The 22,999-nt window shown below is 45.2% G+C and overlaps 1 protein-coding gene across 1 annotated transcript; it reads right to left on the bottom strand.

Moving 5' to 3' along the window:
• On the bottom strand, window positions 16,582-17,961 carry LOC108636418 (filaggrin-2-like). Its single transcript, XM_018051634.1, has one exon. The coding sequence runs from the start codon at window positions 17,959-17,961 to the stop codon at window positions 16,582-16,584; it is 1,380 nt and encodes a 459-aa protein (XP_017907123.1).

Below are 22,999 nucleotides of genomic sequence, written 5' to 3'. Positions count from 1 at the left end.
ACGGCACACCTCCCTCCTGTCCTGGACTTCCCCGGTGTCTTCCTGCTCTTCTAACCCCTCAGACTGTCGGCAGATCATGAGCCTCCTTGACAACTCTGCCAGCAGGTCAGGTGTTGCTTCTTTGACTTCTTCAAAGAGGCAGCCCTTCTCAAGGTCACAGGAACCATGCCTGAGGGAAGCTTTTCCCTCGCCACCACCGCCTGTGGCCCTCCAGCCCTACCCTTCGGCTCTGTTTGTCTTTCTTCCTTTTGTTTCCAAGATAAAAATCTGTTCTGTTGGCTTAGTTCCTCTGGAGAAGGAAATGGCAACCCACTCCAGTATTCATGCCTGGAGAACTCCAAGGACGGAGAAGCCTGGTGGGCTATAGTCCATGGGGTTGCAAAGAATCGGACGCGGAGCGAATTCACTTTCACTTTCACTTGGTTTACTGCCTAGGTCCCCTCCCTCCCTCTCGGAAGAATTTAGGGCCTAGAATTCAGGAAGCTTTTTCCCACTGTCTCCCATTCCTTTCCTTGACTAATCAAAGCTCACCAACATTTTTACTACTCCTAAAACCTCTCCTACTTATCGAAGAGGCTTGTAAGTATTAAAAGAAACAAACAAACAAACAATTTTTCTGTCTTTAAGGAAACAAAGACACCTTCCTACAGGGAAGTTGCCTTTCTCCTCCTATGCTTTTGAAATGCAAATGTTCTTCCTAGTCTTCCAGAAGCCTTACCTTCCCATCTTTTTAAAATGGAAATTATGAAAAAGGGGTTCAGTTCAGTTCAGTTGCTCAGTCCTGTCGGACTCTTTGCAACCCCAAGGACTGCAGCATGTCAGGCCTCCCTGTCCGTCACCAACTCCCAGAGTCCACCCAAACCCATGTTCATTGAGTCGGTGATGCCATCCAACCATCTCATCCTCTGTCATCCCCTTCTCCTCCTGCCTTCACTCTTTTCCAGCATCAGGGTCTTTTCCAATGAGTTGGCTCTTCGCATGAGGTGGCCAAAGTATTGGAGTTTCAGCTTCAACATCAGTCTTTCCAATGAACACCCAGGACTGATCTCCTTTATGATGGACAGGTTGGATCTCCTTGCAGTCCAAGGGACCCTCAAGAGTCTTCTTCAACACCGTGGTTCAAAAACATCAATTCTTCAGAAAAAAGGGGATGGGTAATTTAACACTTGAGTTGTCAAAGGCAAATACAAATTTTAAGTATCTTTTCTTAAGTTTGCTAATCAGAAAAGGCTAATATAATAGTTCAGTTACTTGTTTCTCAGTCTTTTTAAGGTCTTTTAAAGTTTAAAAAATTATAATACATAAAGCTGCTAAATGATAAGGGAAGCATTTCAGTGTTTCCAACTAGTGGGATATGTTGTCCTTGAGAGAAGGTATGTAGACTAGAGATACTTTTTTTGAGGAACAAAAGAGGAGTTTGTCCTGTAGAGGGTGCCCGTGGGCGTGTGTGTGTGCGTGTGCGTGTGTGTGTGCGTGTGCGTGTGTGTGTGCATGTTCTCAGTCATTCAGTCACGTCAGATTCTTTGTGACCCCATGGACGGTAGGCCACCAGGCTCCTCTGTCCATGAAATTTTACAGGCAAGAATATGGCAGTGGGTTGCCATTCTCTCTTCCAGGGGATCTTCCTGACCCAGGGGTGCAACCTGCATCTGCTGAGTCTCCTGCATTTCCGGAGGATTCTTTACACATTGAACGATCAGTTACTGGGAACCCCATGCATGGGGAAAAGATAGGACAAATTAACAAGGATCTAGAAAGTAAAAAAGATTTGTGAAAGAGGAACTCTGAGAAAAAAAATCTGTACATTTTCAGGATTAAGACTAGATTGAATTTAATTAGGTAATTGAATTTTGTTATTAATAATGAGCTAACACAATGCTGGAATTTGACTTTTTCTCTCTATGTTAAGAGAAGGAAGTTTTTCTTGACAATTCTATGAAAAGATTAACCCCTCATTGCTAGACTTTTGCCATCCTGATGTCCTTGTAGCATGACAACAGTCTACTCCTAAATCAGAGAATTTAAAGATGTAAACAAAAACTGCAAATCAAATAGCCACGCAGCCGAGAGGAGCTACCCCACGTCTGAGGTCAGGGGCAGAAGCTGAGAGTGCCAGGCTGCCACGGTGCAGGAACAGCTGAGAGGAGCTACCCTGCCTCCGAGGCCAGGGGCGGCGGCCGGGAGGAGCAACCCCATGTCCTAGTAGCGGTGGCTGCCTGGGGGCAGGAGGGCCTAGAGGAGCCAACCCACATTGAAGGTTGGAAGGGCGGCGGTGAGGAGACACCCCTCATCCAAGGTAAGGAGCAGCCGTGAAGAGATACCCCACGCACAAGGTAAGAGAAACCCAAGTGAGATGGTAGGTGTTGCAAGAGGGCATCAGAGGGCAGACACACTGAAACCATAATCACAGAAAACTAGTCAATCTAATCACACTAGGACCACAGCCTCGTCTAAGTCAATGAAACTAAGCCATGCCCGCAAGGCAACCCAAGATGGGCGGGTCATGGTGGAGAGGTCTGACAGAATGTGGTCCACTGGAGAAGGGAATGGCAAACCACTTCAGTATTCTTGCCTTGAGAACCCCATGAACAGTAGGAAAAGGCAAAATGATAGGATGCTGAAAGAGGAACTCCCCAGGTCAGTAGGTGTCAAATATGCTACTGGAGATGAGTGGAGAAATAACTCTAGAAAGAATGAAGGGATGGACCAAAGCAAAAACAATACCCAGCTGTGGATGTGACTGATGAGAAGCAAGGTCCGATGCTGTAAAGAGCAATATTGCATAGGAACCAGGAATGTCAGGTCCATGAATCAAGGCAAATTGGAAGTGGTCAAACAGGAGATGGCAAGAGTGAACGTCGACATTCTAGGAATCAGCAAACTAAAATGGACTGGAATGGGTGAATTTAACTCAGATGACCATTATATCTACTACTGTGGGCACGAATCCCTCAGATGAAATGGAGTAGCCATCATGGTCAACAAAAGAGTCCGAAATGCAGTACTTGGATGCAATCTCAAAAACGACAGAATGATCTCTGTTCGTTTCCAAGGCAAACCATTCAATATCATGGTAATTCAAGTCTATGCCCCAACCAGTAATGCTGAAGAAGCTGAAGTTGAATGGTTCTATGAAGACCTATAAGACCTTTTAGAACTAACACCCAAAAAAGATGTCCTTTTCATTATAGGGGACTGGGATGCAAAAGTAGGAAGTCAAGAAACACCTGGAGTAACAGGCAAATTTGGCCTTGGAATGTGGAATGAAGCAGGGCAAAGACTAATAGAGTTTTACCAAGAAAATGCACTGGTCATAGCAAACACCCTCTTCCAACAACACAAGAGAAGACTCTACACATGGACATCACCAGATGGGCAACACCAAAATCAGACTGATTATATTCTTTGCAGCCAAAGATGAAGAAGTTCTATACAGTCAACAAAAACAAGACCAGGAGCTGACTGTGGCTCAGATCATGAACTCCTTATTACCAAATTCAGACTCAAATTGAAGAAAGTAGGGAAAACCGCTAGACCATTCAGGTATGACCCTAAATCAAATCCCTTATGATTATACAGTGGAAGTGAGAAATAGATTTAAGGGCCTAGATCTGATAGATAGAGTGCCTGATGAACTATGGAATGAGGTTCGTGACATTGTACAGGAGACAGGGATCAAGACCATTCTCATGAAAAAGAAAGGCAAAAAAGCAAAATGGCTGCCTGGGGAGGCCTTACAAATAGCTGTGAAAAGAAGAGAAGCAAAAAGCAAAGGAGAAAAGGAAAGATATAAGCATCTGAATGCAGAGTTCCAAAGAATAGGAAGAAGAGATTTAAAAACAGCTTCTTCAGCAATCAGTGCAAAGAAATAGAGGAAAAGAACAGAATGGGAAAGACTAGAGATATGTCCAAGAAAATTAGAGATACCAAGGGAACATTTTATGCAAAGATGGGCTCGAAATGGTATGGACCTAACAGAAGCAGAAGATATTAAGAAGAGGTGGCAAGAATACACAGAAGAACTGTACAAAAAAGATCTTCACAACCTGGATAATCATGATGGTGTGATCACTCAGCGAGAGCCAGACATCTTGGAATGTGAAGTCAAGTGGGCCTTCGGAAGCATCACTACGAACAAAGCTAGTGGAGGTGATGGAATTCCAGTGGAGCTATTTCAAATCCTGAAAGATGATGCTGTGAAAGTGCTGCACTCAATATGGCAGCAAATTGGGAAAACTCAGCAGTGGCCACAGGACTGGAAAAGGTCAGTTTTCATTCCAGTCCCAAAGAAAGGCAATGCCAAACAATGCTCAAACTACTGCACAATTGCACTCATCTCACATGCTAGTAAAGTAATGCTCAAAATTCTCCATGCCAGGCTTCAGCAATATGTGAACTGTGAACTTCCTGATGTTCAAGCTGGTTTTAGAAAAGGCAGAAGAACCAGAGATCAAATTGCCAACATCCGCTGGATCATGGAAAAAGCAAGAGAATTCCAGAGAAACATCTATTTATGCTTTATTGACTATGCCAAAGCCTTTGACTGTGTGGAGCACAATAAACTGGAAAATTCTGAAAGAGATGGGAATACCAGACCACCCGACCTGCCTCTTGAGAAATCTGTATGCAGGTCAGGAAGCAGCAGTTAGAACTGGACATGGAACAACAGACTGGTTCCAAATAGGAAAAGGAGTACGTCAAGGCTGTATATTGTCACCCTGCTTATTTAACTTCGATGCAGAGTACATCATGAGAAACTCTGGGCTGGAAGAAACACAAGCTGGAATCAAGATTGCCGGGAGAAATTTCAATAACCTCAGATATGCAGATGACACTACTCTTATGGCAGATAGTGAAGAGGAACTAAAAAGCCTCTTAATGAAAGTGAAAGAGGAGAGTGAAAAAGTTGGCTTAAAGCTCAACATTCAGAAAATGAGGGCATCTGGTCCCATCACTTCATGCAATATAGATGGGAAGCAGAGGAAACAGTGTCAGAATTTACTTTTGGGGGTTCCAAAATCACTGCAGATGGTGACTGCAGCCATGAAATTAAAAGACGCTTACTCCTTGGAAGAAAAGTGATGACCAACCTAGACAGCATATTCAAAAACAGAGACATTACTTTGGCGATTAAGGTCCATCTAGTCAAGGCTATGGTTTCTGCTGTGGTTATGTATGGATGTGAAAGTTGGACTGTGAAGAAGGCTGAGCACTGAAGAATTGATGCTTTTGAACTGCGGTGTTGGAGAAGACTCTTGAGAGTCCCTTGGACTGCAAGGAGATCCAACCAGTCCATTCTGAAGGAAATTAGACCTGGGATTCCTTTGGAAGGAATGATGCTAAAGCTGAAACTCCAGTACTTTGGACACCTCATGGGAAGAGTTGACTCATTGGAAAAGACCCGGATGCTGGGAGGGATTGGGGGCAGAAGGAGAAAGGGACGACCAAGGATGAGATGGCTGGATGTCATCACGGACTCGATGGATATGAATCTGGGTGAACTCCACGACTTGGTGATGGACAGGGAGGCTTAGCGTGCTGCGATTCATGGGGTCACAAAGAGTCGGACCTGACTGAGCGACTGAATTGAACATGGGAAATCCAAGATAGCCACTTGGCTTGTCCAGGCTCCCTGGCAAACCTCATTTATTTATTTGATGAGTTAAAGCCTTCCTTGGCTGTAGGGCTAATAATGAGAGAGTCAATCCCTAGGCAAGTTGATAAGAAGTCTAGGGTCCCTGAGGAGGAGAAAGAGGTCCTGAGCGCTCAAGGAGGAGATTGGTATCTGGAGTTCTCAAGGTGGAGAAAAGGACAACCTTTTTTTTTCTGCATTGCTTTGTCTTAGTCAATATAACAATGTATTTTTTTATAATTATTTACTTATTTATTTCTGTCTTAGTTGCAGCATGTGGGATCTAATTTCCTGACCAGGGATCAAACCGAAGCTCCCTGGACCACCAGGGAACTCCCAACAATGTATCTTGTTCAGGACATGTTTCTCCTTAACAACAACCTTCTGACCAGAGTAGATCTGGGGAGATCTTTCTATTGTTAGTTTCAATCTTGTTAATTTCAGACGAATGTTGTGGGAGTGGGTCTGGTATAAGAATGTAAGACCTTGAAAAGACTGGTGAGGGGGGTACTCTCCATGCCCCTTCTGATGTCTGTGTCAGAAGCTTCCTCTGTCCCTTTTCTTCCTGTAAAAAAACTATGCTACACAAAAGCTCTTGAGTGATCAAGCCTGGCCCCTCGTCCCGAAGGTACATCTTCTCCTTCGGAGATCACGAATCCAACACCATTCACTGGAAACTCTCAATGCCCTCACAAAGAAAAAGAAATAGCTAGAAAATATGTTTTCCACTTGGGGTGTACTTTCTACAATCTCCAGTGATCAAGGTAACCACTTCACTGGGCCAATTACATAAGCCTTAACAAAAACCTCACAAAAATCATCAGTCTCTATCATCCTCAATCATCAGACAAGGTCAACAAAACTAAGGGAAAAACTGCACTCAAAGAGAACAAAAATTAACTACATGGGATTAAATGAATTGCTAAATATGATTATAATTCTTATGACTTTTTTCTTACATAGCTAGACAAATTTGGGCATCTAACCACGACCTTTGAGTTTAGGACACTTCACAACATTTGAGCTCAACTTTTTTTCCAAGATGGATTCCAGCCCAAAGGCTATGGGATCACAAATTAGCATCACAGATTATGCGGTGTGCCCCCTCCTATCTCCTGAGAAGCCTGCATGCAAGACAAGAAGCATCAGTTAGAAGCAGACATGCAACAATGGACTGGTTCAAAATCGGGAAACGAGTATGTCAAGGCTGTATATTGTCACCCTGCTTATTTAACGTCTATGCAGAGCACATCATGCAACACTCTGGGCTAGATGACTTACAATCTGGAATCAGTATCTCAGGAGAAAAGAAATATCAATAGCCTCAGATATGCAGTTGAAACCACCCTTATGGCAGGAAGTGAAGAACTAAAGAGCCTCTTAAGGAGAGTGAAGGAGGAGAGTGGAAAAGCTGGCTTAAAACACAATATTAAAAAAAAAAAAAAACTAAGATCATGGCATCTGGTCCCATCACTTCATGAAAATTAGAAACAGTGACAGATTTTATTTTCTTTGGCTCCAACATCACCGTGGATGGTGACTGCAGCCACAAAATTAAAAGATGCCTGCTCCTTGGAAGAAAAACTGTGACACACCTAGACAGCATGTTAAAAAGCAGAGACATCACTTTACCAACACAGGCCCATATACTCAAAGCCATGGTTTTTCCAGTCATTATGTACAGATGTGAGAGTTGGACCAGAAAGAAGGCCGAGAGCCAAAGAATTGATGCTTTCAAACTATGGTGCTGGAGAAGACTCTTGAGAATTCCTTGGACTGCAAGGAGATCCAACCAGTCCATCCTAAACGAAATCAACTCTGAATATTCATTGCAAGGACTGATGCTGAAGCTCCAGTCCTTTGGCCACCTGATGTGAAGAGCTGACTCATTGAAAAAGACCCTGATGCTGGGAAAGTTTGAATGCAGGAGGAGAAGGGGACGACAGAGGATGAGATGGTTGGATGACATTACCAACTCAATAGACATAAGCTTGAGCAAAGTCCGAGAAATAGAGAAGGACAGGGAGACCAGGTGTGCTGCAGTCCACAGGGTCACACGGAGTCGGACATGACTTAGGGACTGAGCAGCAGCCCCGCCTTCTCCACCCTCAAGGAGTCTTTCTTGTTGTTCAGACACTACGTTGTGTTGGACTCCCTGGGACTCCACGGTGTCTCACTTGCCCCAAGCATGGGAAACATGACCTCTTGATCCTTTACTAAAACAAGGGTTAGCCCCTCTTCACAGCTGGCATAACTGTTATCTTAAGGTTTCTATAGGAGACAAAACCTGGCTATTTACCCTCCTTTAGTTGTTACTTCCATTTTGGAGAGCAAACAGGAGGCTGGTTATAAATATCTAACCTGGGGCCCACCTATCTCCTGTTTTAGGAAATGCAAACAGGAGTCTAGCTGTAAGTGTCCAGGATAAACTCCATCTTTTTCTTGCCCCAAGAAATGAAAACAGAAGGCTAGTTGTAAATGCCTAGCCTTGCATCTATCTCCTGCTTCAAGTTAACCTGGATGGTCCGCTTTCTCTTCTGCCTGGTTGAGGGACTAAAACAATGTAAACTAAATAGAAACAATGTAAATGCAAACTGAACCTATCAATTGTAGGCAACCGGGAGCTGGTGATGGACAGGGAGGCCTGGCGGGCTGCGGTTCATGGGCCACAAAGGGTCAGACACGACTGAGCGACTGAACTGAACTGAACTGGCCACTATGGACCAAGGACCACCACCTGCTACGACTGAGTGAGAGAAACACTCTCAGAGTATATTAATTTGGATAATTGACTGCTTCATCAAGTGTGCTGCCCAAGACATGGGAGGAAAATACAAAGGTGACCTTGGGACCAAACAGTCCCTCCCCAGAGCTCCTTAGGGCACCCGTCTCTGTGTTCTACAATGGAGACAGGAGAAGGAAAAGGAGAAACACAGGGGTAAAAGGCAGGCCCAGTGGTTGGCAACACTGTAAGCCTGTCATTGACTCCTGGGGGCCCCCAGAAGGCTCCATCAGCAAGAGCCATCACCGTGGGGAATCAGGACGCTGGAAGACAGACCGGCTGGAGACACAGAAGCCCCATAAGCCATGGCCCCAAACAACAAGTTCAGCCCTTAGAAGAGAGACTGCCCCTTAGTCTGAAGGGACCTTGGGTCAGCCACTGACTGAACCCTGGCCTTGAGCTGAAGTGCCCCAGCCAGCTTCCTAATCAAGGACCATCATCATGAGGACAGAGCCCAGAGCAACTTTGGATGTGGTAGGCGGTAAGACTTCAGATGGTCCTCAGTCGAGGGTATTGGCCCCCAAGAGACAACATCTTTCTATGTGCGACCTTGGATCAGCCCCTAGAACAAGTGGGCAGGGACCCAACAGCCAATGGAGGAGCGACCCTAAATCCCTCTACAATCCTGTTCAGCAGGAAGTAGCCAGATAGAGACAACATTCACCTTCCCAGAGATATTAGGATCCCAGCTCCCGAGGGGAGATTACTAAGTAGTTAGTCAGACATAAGCGGTCCCGCCCTTTCTTGGATGGGGTCATCTTTCCCTCCCCACATGGACACTGGTGATCAGAACACACCCAGAGACCTCCCTCTTGTGGCCGAGGACCATCACTAAAGTCTGCAGCCATAACAGGACCAAGCAAGATAAATTCACCAGGACAGGTTGGTTCAGGTGCATCAAGACCTAAAAGGTGACTCAAACCTGGGGTTCACTTATCATATTTGTAATAAGTTAGCCTTATGGTTTTTGCCCCCCATCCAACCAGTGGTTTCACCTGGGTGCTTATGGGTAACCACGTGTGTACTAGGAGAAAAGTTATACAGTATAACCTAAAGTCATCAATCAAGTTGTCAGTCAAATGAAACAGGACACAGGAAGGGACTACCACTCTAAAATCCCAGTCCTGCCCCATTGCAAGGCTGCTTCTCATTTCCATACAGCCCGCTCCCATCCTTTCTCAGGAGCATAACTTTGCTTTGCTTAAAACTCTTGCTATCTAAATTCTTCTATGTCTCTCATCTTAATTCTTTCCCTCAAGAGGAAAAGAACTGAGGAAATCACCATTCTACTGATGACATTGAGTGAACTCCGGGAGTTGGTGATGGACAGGGAGGCCTGGCATGCTGCGATCCATGGGGTCACAAAGAGTCGGACACGACTGAGTGACTGAACTGAACTGATGACATTAGTACAGCTAAATTTAAGCTTATAATGTAAAAAAGAAATACTCTTACTTTCAAATGTAAATATTCAAACCATCATCAAGAATATTTGTATCCAGTAATTTGAGGAGTAAATTGCATTGCAGGGTGATAAAGAAATCACCCCTTCAAGGGCTTAGTTCTACCCCCCAGGGTTTCACTGGTGGCCCAGACAGGAAAGAATCTGCCTACAATGCAGGAGACCTGGGTTCAATCCCTGGTTCAGGAAGATCCCCTGGAGAAGGAAATAGAAACCCACTCCAGTATTCTTGCTTGGAGAATTCCCTGGACAGAGGAGCCTCACAAAGAGTTGGACATGACTGAGTGGCTAACACACACACCATGTAATAGCTCCCACTGTGCTATTATTTCTCTCTCTTTCTTGTATTTGTTTGTGGTTTACACACACAGAGGGGAAAAAAAATACTTGAGAATGAGTCAGCTGTTAACAATATATCAGAATGAATGAACTTTGGTTTATATTCAGCCAGTTGTCCCTATCAAAAAGTGAGAAATTTTATCCTGGCATTAGTGGAGATGGTGAATCAGCCAGTTAACCGGAGCACTGATTAAACAGTGATCTAAAACTTAATGTGTGCATAAACAAACTCTTTAGACTTGAGAACAAGCTTTGTTCAGAAAAACTTTTTATTTTCATTTTCAAAGAAAAGCTATATTTTTTAAAATTATAAGAGAAATACATTTAAATCCACAGGTAGTATGAATCATTCAGGCTTTATTTAAAAAATAAGTAAAGTCAATCACCAAAGTTACAGAAATGTTGGTCTTTTTCCTCCTCACAAGAAATCCTTGCTTCAGATATTTTCTAGAACTCAACTCTTGGAGGAAGTTTCAGAGATAAGTGATGAGAAGGTACTAAGAAGAAGAAAATCCTTCCATTGTTTTGAGTCAAAATTCTTTAGTTGGGGAGAGAAACCATTATTTCAGTGAAAAACTGAAATAATATGGGATTCTCCAGGCAAGAATACTGGAGTGGGTTGCCATTTCCTCCTCCAGGGGATCTTCCCGACCCAGGAATCAAACTGTGTCTCTGCATTACAGGTAGATTCTTTACTGCCTGAGCCACAAACCATGTAATAGTATTACTAGTTATATTTAATGAAATACAGTAAAAGGTAGAGTGGGTAAATTAGCATTCTAATCCTTCTTACAAAATCTATTTGTTACCAACTCTGTTGCTTTGCAATCATGCACTTCCCTCAAATGGAGACCAATTGCTTTTATCTAAGTTTCAGGAGGAAGCTGCAAAGAGAAAAACAAGAATTAGAATCATGAAATTAAAAGACACTTGTTCCTTGGAAGAAGAGCTATGACAAACCTAGACAGCATATTAAATAGCAGAGACATCATCTTGCTGACAAAGGTCCATATGGTTAAAGCTATGGTTTCTCTAGTAGACATGTACAGATGTGAGAGTTGGACCATAAACAAGATTGAGTGTGAAGGAATTGATGCTTTTGAACCGTGGTGCTGGAGAAGACTCTTGAGAGTCCCTTGGACTGCAAGGAGATCTAACCAGTCCATCCTAAAGGAGATCAGTCCTGAATATTCAATGGAAGGACTGATGCTCGAGGTGAAACTCCAATACTTTGGCCACCTGATGCAAAGAGCCTACTCATTTGAAAAGACTCTGATGCTGAGAAAGATTGAGGGCAGAAGAAGGGGGAGACAGAGGATGAGATGGTTGGATGGCATCATCGACTCAATGGAGACGAATTTGGAAAAGCTCTGGGAGACAGTGAAGGACAGGAAAGCCTGGAATGTCAGACATGAATGAGCAACTGAACAACAAGAAGTTAGAACCAACTAGGCCCAACGTGGCAGAAGATCTGCCTTCCGTTAGATTGCGTCCTCATTACACTCTCATCGTAATAATGTGAACATGCTGAGTGAGGCACCACCAGCGTGGTGCTTGGCAGCTGAAGCCATGGCAACCGGAGACTGATGAGCGGCGCTGCTGCAGCTCCAGGGCCAAACCGCACTTCTGTCCTCAGACAGGCCGTGAATGCTCCCCACTCTTCCCAGTCCCCTCTGCGTTACCTTGACCCTCACATTCGTGCAGCACCTCTATCCCAACTGAACTGAGAAGTTAATTTGCAAACGAAGTTTCTGCTTCAGCATTCTTTCAGCATTGAATAAAACTTGTGCTGTTTCAGTCCCAGCATTCATTTCGTTACTGGCTGTGTGAATCTGAGCAGAGAAAGAACCTCCGTGGCTGAAACAAGGGGTCTCAGCCCTGGTTAGACCCCCAGCACGGGTCCAGGCAACCAACTCAGTAACATTTCTCGTGTGTTTTTGTTTCTCACTGGGAGGTAAACACGTTTGTTAAATGCTGTCTCTGCAAGATTTTATAATTTTAATTATTAGACTGTAATTACCAATGGAAACAATAACTTGTCTACTCAATGAAAAACTGAACATCTCTTATTCCAAAACTTATACTGTTTGACATTTCTCCCAGGAAGACATACAGATGCCTAACAAACAAATGAAAAGATGCTCAACATCACTCATTATCAGAGAAATGCAAATCAAAGCCAAAATGAGGCACCATCTCATGCCAGTCAGAATGGCTGCTATCCAAAAGTCTACAAACAATAAATGCTGGAGAGGGTGTGGAGAAAAGGGAACCCTCTTACACTGTTGGTGGGAATGCAAACTAGCACAGCCACTATGGAGAACAGTGTGGAGATTCCTTAAAAAACTGGAAACAGAACTGCCATACGACCCAGCAATCCCTCTGCTGGGCATGCACACTGAAGAAACCAGAATTGAAAGAGACACGTGTACCCCAGTGTTCATCACAGCAGTGTTTATGATAGCCAGGACGTGGAAGCAACCTAGATGTCCATCAGCAGACGAATGGATAAGAAAGCTGTGGTACATATACACAATGGAGTATTACTCAGCCATTAAAAAGAACATATTTGAGTCAGTTCTATTGAGGTAGATGAAACTGGAGCCTATTATACAAAGTGAAGTAAGTCAGTAAGAAAAACACCAATACAATATATTAACACATACATATGGAATTTAGAAAGATGGTAATGATGACCCTGTATGCAAGACAGCAAAAGAGACACAGATATAAAGAACAGACCTTTGGACTCTGTAGGGTGTCCAAGGTGAGGGTGGGGTGATTTGAGAGAATAGCATTGAAACATGTTTATTACCATATGTGAAATAGACCACCAGCCCAAGCTTCATGCATGAAGCAGGACACTCAAAGCCAGTGCACTGGGACAACCTGACGGGTGAGATGCGGAGGGAGGTGGGAGGGGGTTCAGACTGGGGGACACGTGTACACCCATGGCAGATTCATGTCAATGTATGGCAAAAACCACAATGTTGTAAAGCTATTAGCCTCCAATTAAAATAAATTAATTAAAAAATAAAAAAGAAATGTACTGTTTGTCATCTTGTTTTATGAACTTAATAATGTTGTCCCTCGAAATTCCTTAAATAGAATCACCTATATCAGTTAATTGAAGTTACATAGTCATTCCAGCTATAAACTCTGTGCCTTTTTAAAATCATTTCATCTTTATTATATACTACACTTCCAAAGTCCATTAGTTATTCTCTTATCCATATACCCAGTTCCAGGCCCCTTAAAAATGCTCAAGTGCATCATTAAAATTATCTTATAACTACTCACTCTTGCCAGATTACCCCTATTCAAAAACCTCATGCTGCTTCCAAATTGTCTGGCTGTGATGTTCTTGATTAGGACACTCTGACGTGAATTAAAAGGAAAGTGAACAAACAACAGCAACAGAAAACAGATGGTCCCTGATGTCACCTACAGAGTAAGAACCAAAAGCTCCTCATTGAGTGGCTGAAAGAAAGACATTGGTTTTCTATCATCGTTCTAGTATTTATTCTTAGCTGATTATTCTTGGAGAAGTTAAACTTTCTGAGACTCAATTTATTCAAAAAGGCTAGTAACACCTTAAAAAGCTGCTGTGCTGGTAAAGTGAGACTGTTCACACGAGACTGTTCAGTAAAGCAGAAAATGCAGAGATCAGGCTTTCTTCTTCCTTTACTCAGAGTAGTCCCAGACTGCTTTTTAGGTTACTTCCTGCCACGCCCACTCCCTTGCAGTCTGAACTCGAACATTCCAGTTTCTCCCAAACATGTGCACACCTATGTCTCATTTCTCCTTCTTGGTGTTCATCCCACTCGGCCAGCTTCTCGTCTGTCGCGATGCAGTTCAGTGTCACCTCTCCCGCGACAGTCGCCCGAAGACCCCCGAGCTCCGTCAGCAGAAGAGAGCCCTGAGTCCTCTGAGCTGACGGCGGCGCAGTTCAGAGTCCTCACATGCGCTGCGTCAAGAACTGTGAAGTTTCATCTCCGCTCAAGCTCATAAGCTGGCCTGTCAATTTCATGCTGGCAGAAGCCAAGAGAATCCTGGGTTAGGGACGATGGCTTCGTTAGTCACAGCACCGCAAGCAACACAAGATTCCCGTTCAGCTTCGCTCTCCCTGCTCCTCAGCCCCCTGCTGCGGAGGAGACAGCCCAGGCGGATACGGAGCAGGCAGTGGAATCCTGAGGACAGAGAGTCTCAGGCTACTGACGGCCTCAGAGCAGACCCATCCGCCTTAGTCCCCAAGGGAAGCACTGTCTTTATTACACTGGACAGTAGGCAAGCCCGTGCTCCGCTCCGCGTGGAGACGCCTGCACTAGCTTAAGGCTTTCCCTCTGCACAGTCTGGGAGACGACAAATGAGAACGAAAGGGCAGTTAGTTCTGCCTGTGAATTTTGCAGAAACCCAAGAGCTCCATGGGGAACTGTCTCCCGACACTTGCATGGGAGTTTTCCCTCTGTTTCCAAGTTGAGGGAGAAGGACAGACATTGGACAGTGTCCCATTCTCAGTAGGACCTTAGTGCCAATAAAAGGGACATCTGTTGAAGAGAGGCTGATCCAATCTCGTTTTCAAGATAGGAAGTCTCCAAAGAAGAGCAAATGAGGGTGGCAATACGAAGCAGGCAAGGTGAGCCCAAGTTAAGAGAGGGTTCTAGATGCACATATTTTTCATTTTAAACTGGGGTGGCTATAAATTATCTAAGGATATGCTTTTGACTCTAGTAACATCATAAATCCCTAAATTTCTTTCTTTTATTTTTTTGTTGGAAAAGTATTGGTTTCATTTTGTGGTTGTTGTTCAGTCACCAAGTCACGTCCAACTCTTTGAAACCCCAAGCACACCAGGCTTCCTTGTCCCTCACCACCTCCCGGAGTTTGCCCAAGTTCATGTCCATAGCATCAGTGATGACATCCAACCATCTCATCCTCTGTCGTCCCCTTCTCCTTCTGCCTTTAGCCTTCCCCAGCATCAGGGTCTTTTCCAGTGAGTCAGCTTTCCAAGTCAGGTGGCCAAAGAATTGGAGCTTCAGCTTCAGCATCAGTCCTTCCAAAGAGTATTTAGGGTTGATGTCCTTTAAGATGGACTGGTTTGATCTCCTTGCTTTTCAAGGAACTCTCAAGAGTCTTCTCCAGCACCACAGTTTGAAAGCATCAGTTCTTCAGCACTCTCCCTTCTTTATGGTCCAGCTCTCATATTTGTACATGACTACTGGAAAGACCGTAGCTTTGACTATATGGACCTTTGTCTGCAAAGTGATTTCTTGGACTTTTAACACATCGTCTAGTTTTGTCATCGCTTTCCTGCCAAGAAGCAGTCATCTAATCCCATGGCTGCAGTCACCATCCGCAGTGACCTTAGAGCCCAAGAAGAGGACGTCTGTCACTGCTTCCACGTTTTCCGCTTCTATTTGCCATGAATGGATGGGATTGGATGCCACGATCATGTTTTTTAAATATTGAGTTTTGAGCCTACTTTTTCACTCTTCTCCTTCACCCTTATCAAGAGGTTTTTTAGTTCCTCTTTGCTTTCTGTCATTAGAGTGGTATCATCCACGTATCTGAGGTTGTTAATATTTCTCCCAGCAATCTTGATTCCAGCTTGTAACTCATCCAGCCCAGCATTTTGCATGGTGTGGTCTGCCTATAAATTAAATAAACAGTATGATAATAAACAGCCTTGTTATACTCCTTTTTCAATCCTGAACCAGTCAGTTGTTTCATACAGAGTTCTAACTGTTGATTCCAGACCTGTATTCAGCTCTCTCAGGAGACAGGTAAGGTGGTCTTGTATTCCCATCTCTTTAAGAGTTTTCCACAGTTTGTTGCGATCCACACAGTCAAAGGCTTTAGTGTAGTCAATTAAACAGAGGTAGATGTTTTTCTGGAATTCCCTTGCTTTCTTTACGATCCAGCAAATGTTGGCAATTTGATCTCTGGTTCCTCTGCCTTTTATAAACCCAGCTTGAACATCTGGAAGTTCTTGGTTCACATAATGCTGAAACCTAGCTTGGAGAATTTTGAGCATAACCTTACTAGCAGGGGAGATGAGTGCAATTGTCCAGTGGTTTGAACATTCCTTAGTACCACCTTGCTTGGGAACTGGGTTGAGGATTGACCTTTTGCAGTCCAATGGCCACTGCTGACTTTTCCAAATTTGCTGACAAATTGAGTGCAGCACTTCCATAGCATCATCTTTTGGGATTTTAAATAGCTCTGCTGGAATTCCATCACCTCCACTAGCTTTGTTGGCCGCAGTGCTTCCTAAGGCCCACCTGACTTCACACTCCAGGATGTCTGGCTCTGAGTGGGAGACTACACCATCCTAGTATCCAGGCCATTAAGATCTTTTTTGTCCAGTTACTCTGTGCATTCTTTGCAAGTCTTCTTAATCTCTTTTGCTTCTGCTAGGGCTCTTCCAATCCTGCCGTTTGTTGCGCGCATCTTTGGGTGAGATGCTCCTGGACACTTCCATATTTCTTGACGAGGCCCCTGCTGCCTCCCTCTGCCTCTTCTCGCTGTGCACAGAGGAAGCCCTCCCTGCGGTCCTCGCTGTCCCTGCGTGTCCTCACTGTCCCTGGGCGTGTCCTCGCAGTCCCTGGGCGTGTCCTCGCTGTCCCTGGGCGTGTCCTCGCTGTCCCTGGGCGTGTCCTCGCTGTCCCTGCGTGTCCTCGCTGTCCCTGCGTGTCCTCGCTGTCCCTGCGTGTCCTCGCTGTCCCTGGGCGTGTCCTCGCTGTCCCTGGGCGTGTCCTCGCTGTCCCTGCGTGTCCTCGCTGTCCCTGGGCGTGTCCTCGCTGTCCCTGCGTGTCCTCGCTGTCCCTGCGGTCCTCGCTCTCCCTGCGTGTCCTCGCTGTCCCTGGGCGTGTCCTCGCTGTCCCTGCGTGTCCTCGCTGTCCCTGCGGTCCTCGCTCTCCCTGCGTGTCCTCGCTGTCCCTGGGCGTGTCCTCGCTGTCCCTGCGTGTCCTCGCTGTCCCTGCGTGTCCTCACTGTCTCTGGGCGTGTCCTCGCTGTCCCTGCGTGTCCTTGCTGTCCCTGCGTGTCCTCACTGTCCCTGGGCGTGTCCTCGCTGTCCCTGCATGTCCTCGCTGTCCCTGCGTGTCCTCGCTGTCCCTGGGAGTGTCCTCGCTCTCCCTGTGTGTCCTTGCTGTCCCTGGGCGTGTCCTCGCTGTCCCTGCGTGTCCGTGTCCTCGCTGTCCCTGCGGTCCTCGCTCTCCCTGCGTGTCCTCGCTGTCCCTGGGCGTGTCCTCGCTGTCCCTGCGTGTCCTCGCTGTCCCTGCGGTCCTCGCTCTCCCTGCGTGTCCTCGCTGTCCCTGGGCGTGTCCCTGCGTGTCCTCGCTGTCCCTGCGGTCCTCGCTGTCCCTGCGGTCCTCCTCCCTGCGTGTCCTCGCTGTCCCTGGGCGTGTCCTCGCTGTCCCGCTGTCCCTGCGTGTCCTCGCTGTCCCTGCGGTCCTCGCTCTCCCTGCGTGTCCTCGCTGTCCCTGGGCGTGTCCTCGCTGTCCCTGCGTGTCCTCGCTGTCCCTGCGGTCCTCGCTCTCCCTGCGTGTCCTCGCTGTCCCTGGGCGTGTCCTCGCTGTCCCTGCGTGTCCTCGCTGTCCCTGCGGTCCTTGCTCTCCCTGCGTGTCCTCGCTGTCCCTGGGCGTGTCCTCGCTCTCCCTGCGGTCCTCGCTGTCCCTGGGCATGTCCTCGCTGTCCCTGCATGTCCTCGCTGTCCCTGGGTGTGTCCTCGCTGTCCCTGGGCATGTCCTCGCTGTCCCTGGGCGTGTCCTCGCTGTCCCTGGGCGTGTCCTCGCTGTCCCTGGGCGTGTCCTCGCTGTCCCTGGGCGTGTCCTCGCTGTCCCTGGGTGTCCTCGCTGTCCCTGCGCATGTCCTCACTGTCCCTGTGTGTCCTCGCTGTCCCTGAGGTCCTCACTGTCCCTGCGTGTCCTCGCTGTCCCTGCGGTCCTTGCTGTCCCTGCGTGTCCTCGCTTTCCCTGGGCCTGCACTCCGTTGGGTGCACCTCTCCCTCTCTCCCTTGCTTCCCTCATCATCTTTCCTTGGTTTCGTATCTGCCCCCAAATTCTGCTCTCAACTGTGAGTAGCAGCTGTATCTCAGTGGTACCTACTGTGAGCCTCATCATACATCTGCATCATCTCTAATGCGGATACAACCGCGTGAGGAACTTTCCATGTTCCAAATTTTTGGAATGAGCTCTTGTATTATCCAAAGTGACAGAACTAATAAGGGGAGGACTTGTTTTTCGAACCCAGTCTGTTTCTTTCCAAATTCTATGAACTAAACTTCCTCAAGACAACGCTCTTCTGCGATTACCTTCCCTCCATGACCAACAGCTAAGACTAAGGGAAGTGGAGTAAAATCTGGAAGCGGGCCCAGACTCCGGTCCCAGGTGACCACATGGATGGTGCTAAGCAGGGGCTGCCAAGTGCAGAGATGGAGAAGGCCCTGAGTCTCACTTTGCCTGCCTTTCGGTTTAACTAAAGCCCGTCCTAACTGCAGAAACAGGGACGTGCAGTCTTTCTCTTTTCACTTCATAGGGAGGTTGGGGCAGCCTCTCTTTGTCACAAGAGTGCTTCACAATGCAGACCAATTCTATAAAGCTCCCTGTTATCACTTCTAGCTCTCAGATCAGCGTTGTCCATGAAGTCTCGGGTGCTTCCTGCTTCTGCTGCTTAGAAGATAAACTATCTAACCTCTCCAGGCCTCTGTTTCGTTGTATGTAAAGTGAAAAAGTAGTCCCCGTCTCTATTTATGTGCAAGGATAAGAGCAAAGAAGTCTCTCAGTCGTCTAACAGAGTGCCTGAATCGTGAATGGTGGCTCCTGTCTCTCTCAGACATTACAAGGCTAAGATGATTATGTGCTACTGCTAGAAGACTAACAGATATCATAAAGAAAACACTGGCCTCAGAGAACTTAAATATTTACTCTTACATGAAGCTGTCTGCATGCTGGATATGGATTCCGGACCAGAAATAAAAATCTAATTTCCTGCCCAGCAATTGAATGAACATCAAACCCTTATGTTCAGTGCAGTTTCCCCAGAGGAAATTCAAAGCTTAGCTGAGGGGTTTTAGAAGTTAAACTATCTGTTCGTGGCTGTTGGATAAGCAAGTGGAGCAGGAGGCCATTCTCCCAGCTGGCTAGAACTCAAAATAAGGAAAGCCTGCTGGAATCCTGTAAAGCACAGGTGATTAAAAACAAAAACAAAAACAAAAACAAACTATGGCTTTTGTTGAGATTGAGAAGAAGGAAGATTTTACTATAACTTTTCTTTGCCAGGAAAAAGCAGCAACCATACATATTCATGGTGATCTGGAACAGAGAGAGAGCAAACTTGGGGATTTCCATTGCGGAAAGTGCCCAGTTCTTGCAGCTACTACAGCAGCTGCCAAAGGCCTGGCTACTGAAAGCGTCTGATCTGTCATCCGTCGTGGTGGTCTGTCACTATTGACGACTGTGTGCATCGAATCTGCTGTACTGTCAGCGCGGGAACCCTGGCAGAGCTATTTCCTTTTTTGATGCTCAGATAACCACGTGGCACAGCCACCAAAGGAAGTGCTTCCAGAAGCTCATCAGGGTGCTCTGAATGGCTGGAAGAACATGCCTTGAGCACATGTTTTCCTGGCTTCAGTGACATTCCAAGAGGAAATTTGTTTGCATCCGATGATATGGAAAAGAATTATCAGGGCATAAGCACCCTGAATGTAGCAAGATTTTCTTTCTCACAAAGTCCCAATCCAATCCATGATGAATCATGGGATTAAAGCTAAAACACACAAGTCTGTAGTATAGGTTTGCTGCAAAGAAGGAAACAATCTTAAGTTTTGATCCAAGTGTGAAGTCTGACATGCTGTATTTCCTGTCTTCCTGTTCTTAGTCAGACCCTCAAAAAAATAAATCTTTACTGACTAATGTGAGATCTAAAAATATTGTAGTTACTGATACAAATGATGTTAACTGGAAAGATTAAAGCACTCATCTTGAAAAAATTCTTTTTGAAATCAGCTTACAGTTTCCATAGACTTCCCTGGTGGCTCAGACGGTTAAGCGTCTGCCTACAATGCGGGAGATCCAGGTTTAATCCCTGGGTTGAGAAGATCCCCTAGAGAAGGAAATGGCAACCCACTCCAGTACTCTTGCCTGGAAAATCCCTTGGATGGAGGAACCTGGTAGGCCACAGCCCATGGGGTCGCAGAGTCAGACACGACTGAGCGACTTCACTTTCTTTCTTTCTACAGTTTCCATGGGGAGAGAATAGAGAGTAACAAGAAAAGATGACAAAATATTCTTTAGGTCACAGATGGAAAAAAAATTTTGTGCAATAGGAGTATAAAGGTCTTACTCCCAGTCTGTGACACAGAACTCTGTTAATATGAACTTGCCCCTCCTGAATCCATGATAACGAGCTGTGAGGTGTCCCCCCTCCGTCTAGTTTACTTGACCCCTCTTGTCCTGTTCACTGACCTCAGCACCATCGCAGAAAGACGAAACGTGGAAACAAGCACAACTCAAGAGAATCAACTTTCTTTGCCCTTTCTAGAAAGAAAGGTATTTATATCAGTTTTCTACCCAAACATCTACCTGTGATTTTGCTTGGCCTATCTGGTATTTGTCTAACTTTCCTTAAAGAAAAATTGCACATTGCCTCCCAACTAAGGAATACTAAGATCTCTTAGTAAGCAAAATTGAAGCAATGAATGTTGGCTAGACCACTTAGCCTATCTGCCAAAATGCACCTTGCTTTTCTCACTTAATATGCAGCCCTTCCCATGTTAGTGCAAACCTCATTACTATAAATGACTTTTTGGTATTCTATTGTATGAATGTCCCAGTACTTTTTTTTAACAACTCACCTGCTGAGGCACATATCTGTTTTAACTTTCTGAGCACTGCTGATGTAGGCATCCTTCATTCCTAATTTTATATTTGTAAGTTTGTGTTTATTTTCTTATGAAGAGTGCCTCTTTCTGAGGCTTGTGTAAGCTTCAAGCCTCACAACACCCAGAATTTATTCTTAAATATTTGACAATGTCCCTGTTTCTACTGCTTTCTAAATTTCTGAGTTAATTTATTTGATATTTTAATTGTTGATACATCACATTATCCAAAGAGGATATAATGATCATTATTAATAACAGTTAATACATGTAATTAAGTACTAGGTATTGTTCTACATGCCTTAGTGTATAAATAACTTGGTCCTTATGAAGATTCCATGAGATAGATACTGTTATTATCTATATTTTACAAATGAAGGAACTTAAATGTGAAATGATTAAGGCATTTTAAAAAAAGGACCAAGGCATAAGGCCAACAATTTAGTGGCATAGTCATTTTCTTCAGCTTTTGTTTCCCTAAAATCCTAAGTATATCTCTTTGTCCAATGCAATGGAATATTAAAAATGTGTTGACAGATATATAGAACAGATTTGTGGTTTCCAAGGGGGCAGGGGATGGGTTGGGAGTTTGGAATTAGCAGATGCAAGCTATTATATACAGAACAGATACACAACAAGGGCCTGCTGTATAGCACACGGAACTCTGTTCAATATCCTGTAATAAACCACAATAGAAAACATGAAGTAGAATATGTAAACATAGAGCTGAATCAGCAGAAATTTAAAAAAATTTATTTTTATTGGAGTATACTTGCTTCACAATGTTGTTAGTTTCTACAGTACAGCAGAATGGATCAGCCATTTGCACACATATATCTCCACTCTTTCAGACTTCCTTCCCATCAGGGCACCACAGGGAGCTGAGCGGAGCTCCCTGGGCTACATAGCATGCTATCACTAGTTACCTCCCTAAAACACAGCGTTAAAAGAGCATATGTGTCACATGTAAAAGGAATTGATGCAATATTGTAGATCACTATGCCTGGGAAGACTAGGGTTAGAGTCTTTCCAAGCAGTGTCGCGGCATCAGTCAGGGGCTGCGGCCTCACATCAGAAAGTAGGCAAGTCCATGACCTTTTCATTGGGCTTTATAGTCATTTGGAGGCAAAAATCCCCAAACCTCAGAGGTTGTTTTAGTTAGGTTGGACTGCAATAACAGAGTATCACAGAATGGGTAGTGTAAACAAGGACACGGTTCACGAGGCTGGAGGTCTATGAGCAGGCTGTCCACATGGCTGGGCTGTAGTCAGAGCTCTCTGGCCAGGGCCTCCTTCTTGGTGTTTAGACAGGCACCTTTGTGTCCAGCTTTGCCTAGTGACTCACACTTAAACCACACCCCAGTTCTTAACCAGATTGCTTATATTCAGATAAAAGTAGAATTGGTAAATTAGTGAATTTGGGGATTGGGCAAAATTATCATAGAATTAAACATCTTCTCCCTCATTCCACTCATTTTCTTTACTGCCTCTAAGCCACCATGAGTAAACTCCAGGATTTGGTGATAGACAGGGATGCCTGTCATGCTGCAGTCCATGGGGTTGCCGAGAGTCGGACATGGCTGAGCAACTGAACTGAAGCCACCATGGTTTTACATTTGTTGAGGAGGAAAAACAATATTTCCTTTTCAACATAATTATGAAAATAAAATGAGAAAATGGATATAAAGTTACCTTGCTAACTGCAAAGCATTCCACAATGCTTTGTAAACACAGTAAATAAAGTAACGTTCAGTTCAGTTCAATTCAGTTGCTCAGTCGTGTCCGACTCCTTGTAAACCCATGAATCACAGCTCTCCAGGCCTCCCTGTCCATCACCGTCTCCCAGAGTTCACTCAGACTCACTCCATTGAGTCGGTGATGCCATCCAGCCATCTCATCCTCTGTT

This window comes from Capra hircus, chromosome 7, assembly GCF_001704415.2.
Source record: "Capra hircus breed San Clemente chromosome 7, ASM170441v1, whole genome shotgun sequence".
In the NCBI taxonomy this organism is placed as follows: Eukaryota; Metazoa; Chordata; class Mammalia; order Artiodactyla; family Bovidae; genus Capra; species Capra hircus.
This window is presented reverse-complemented; position numbering and strand designations above follow the sequence as displayed.

Coding starts and splice junctions, on each gene's coding strand:
- LOC108636418 (XM_018051634.1), bottom strand. CDS start 17,961: ATGCCCAGGGACAGCGAGGACACACCCAGGGACAGCGAGGACATGCAG.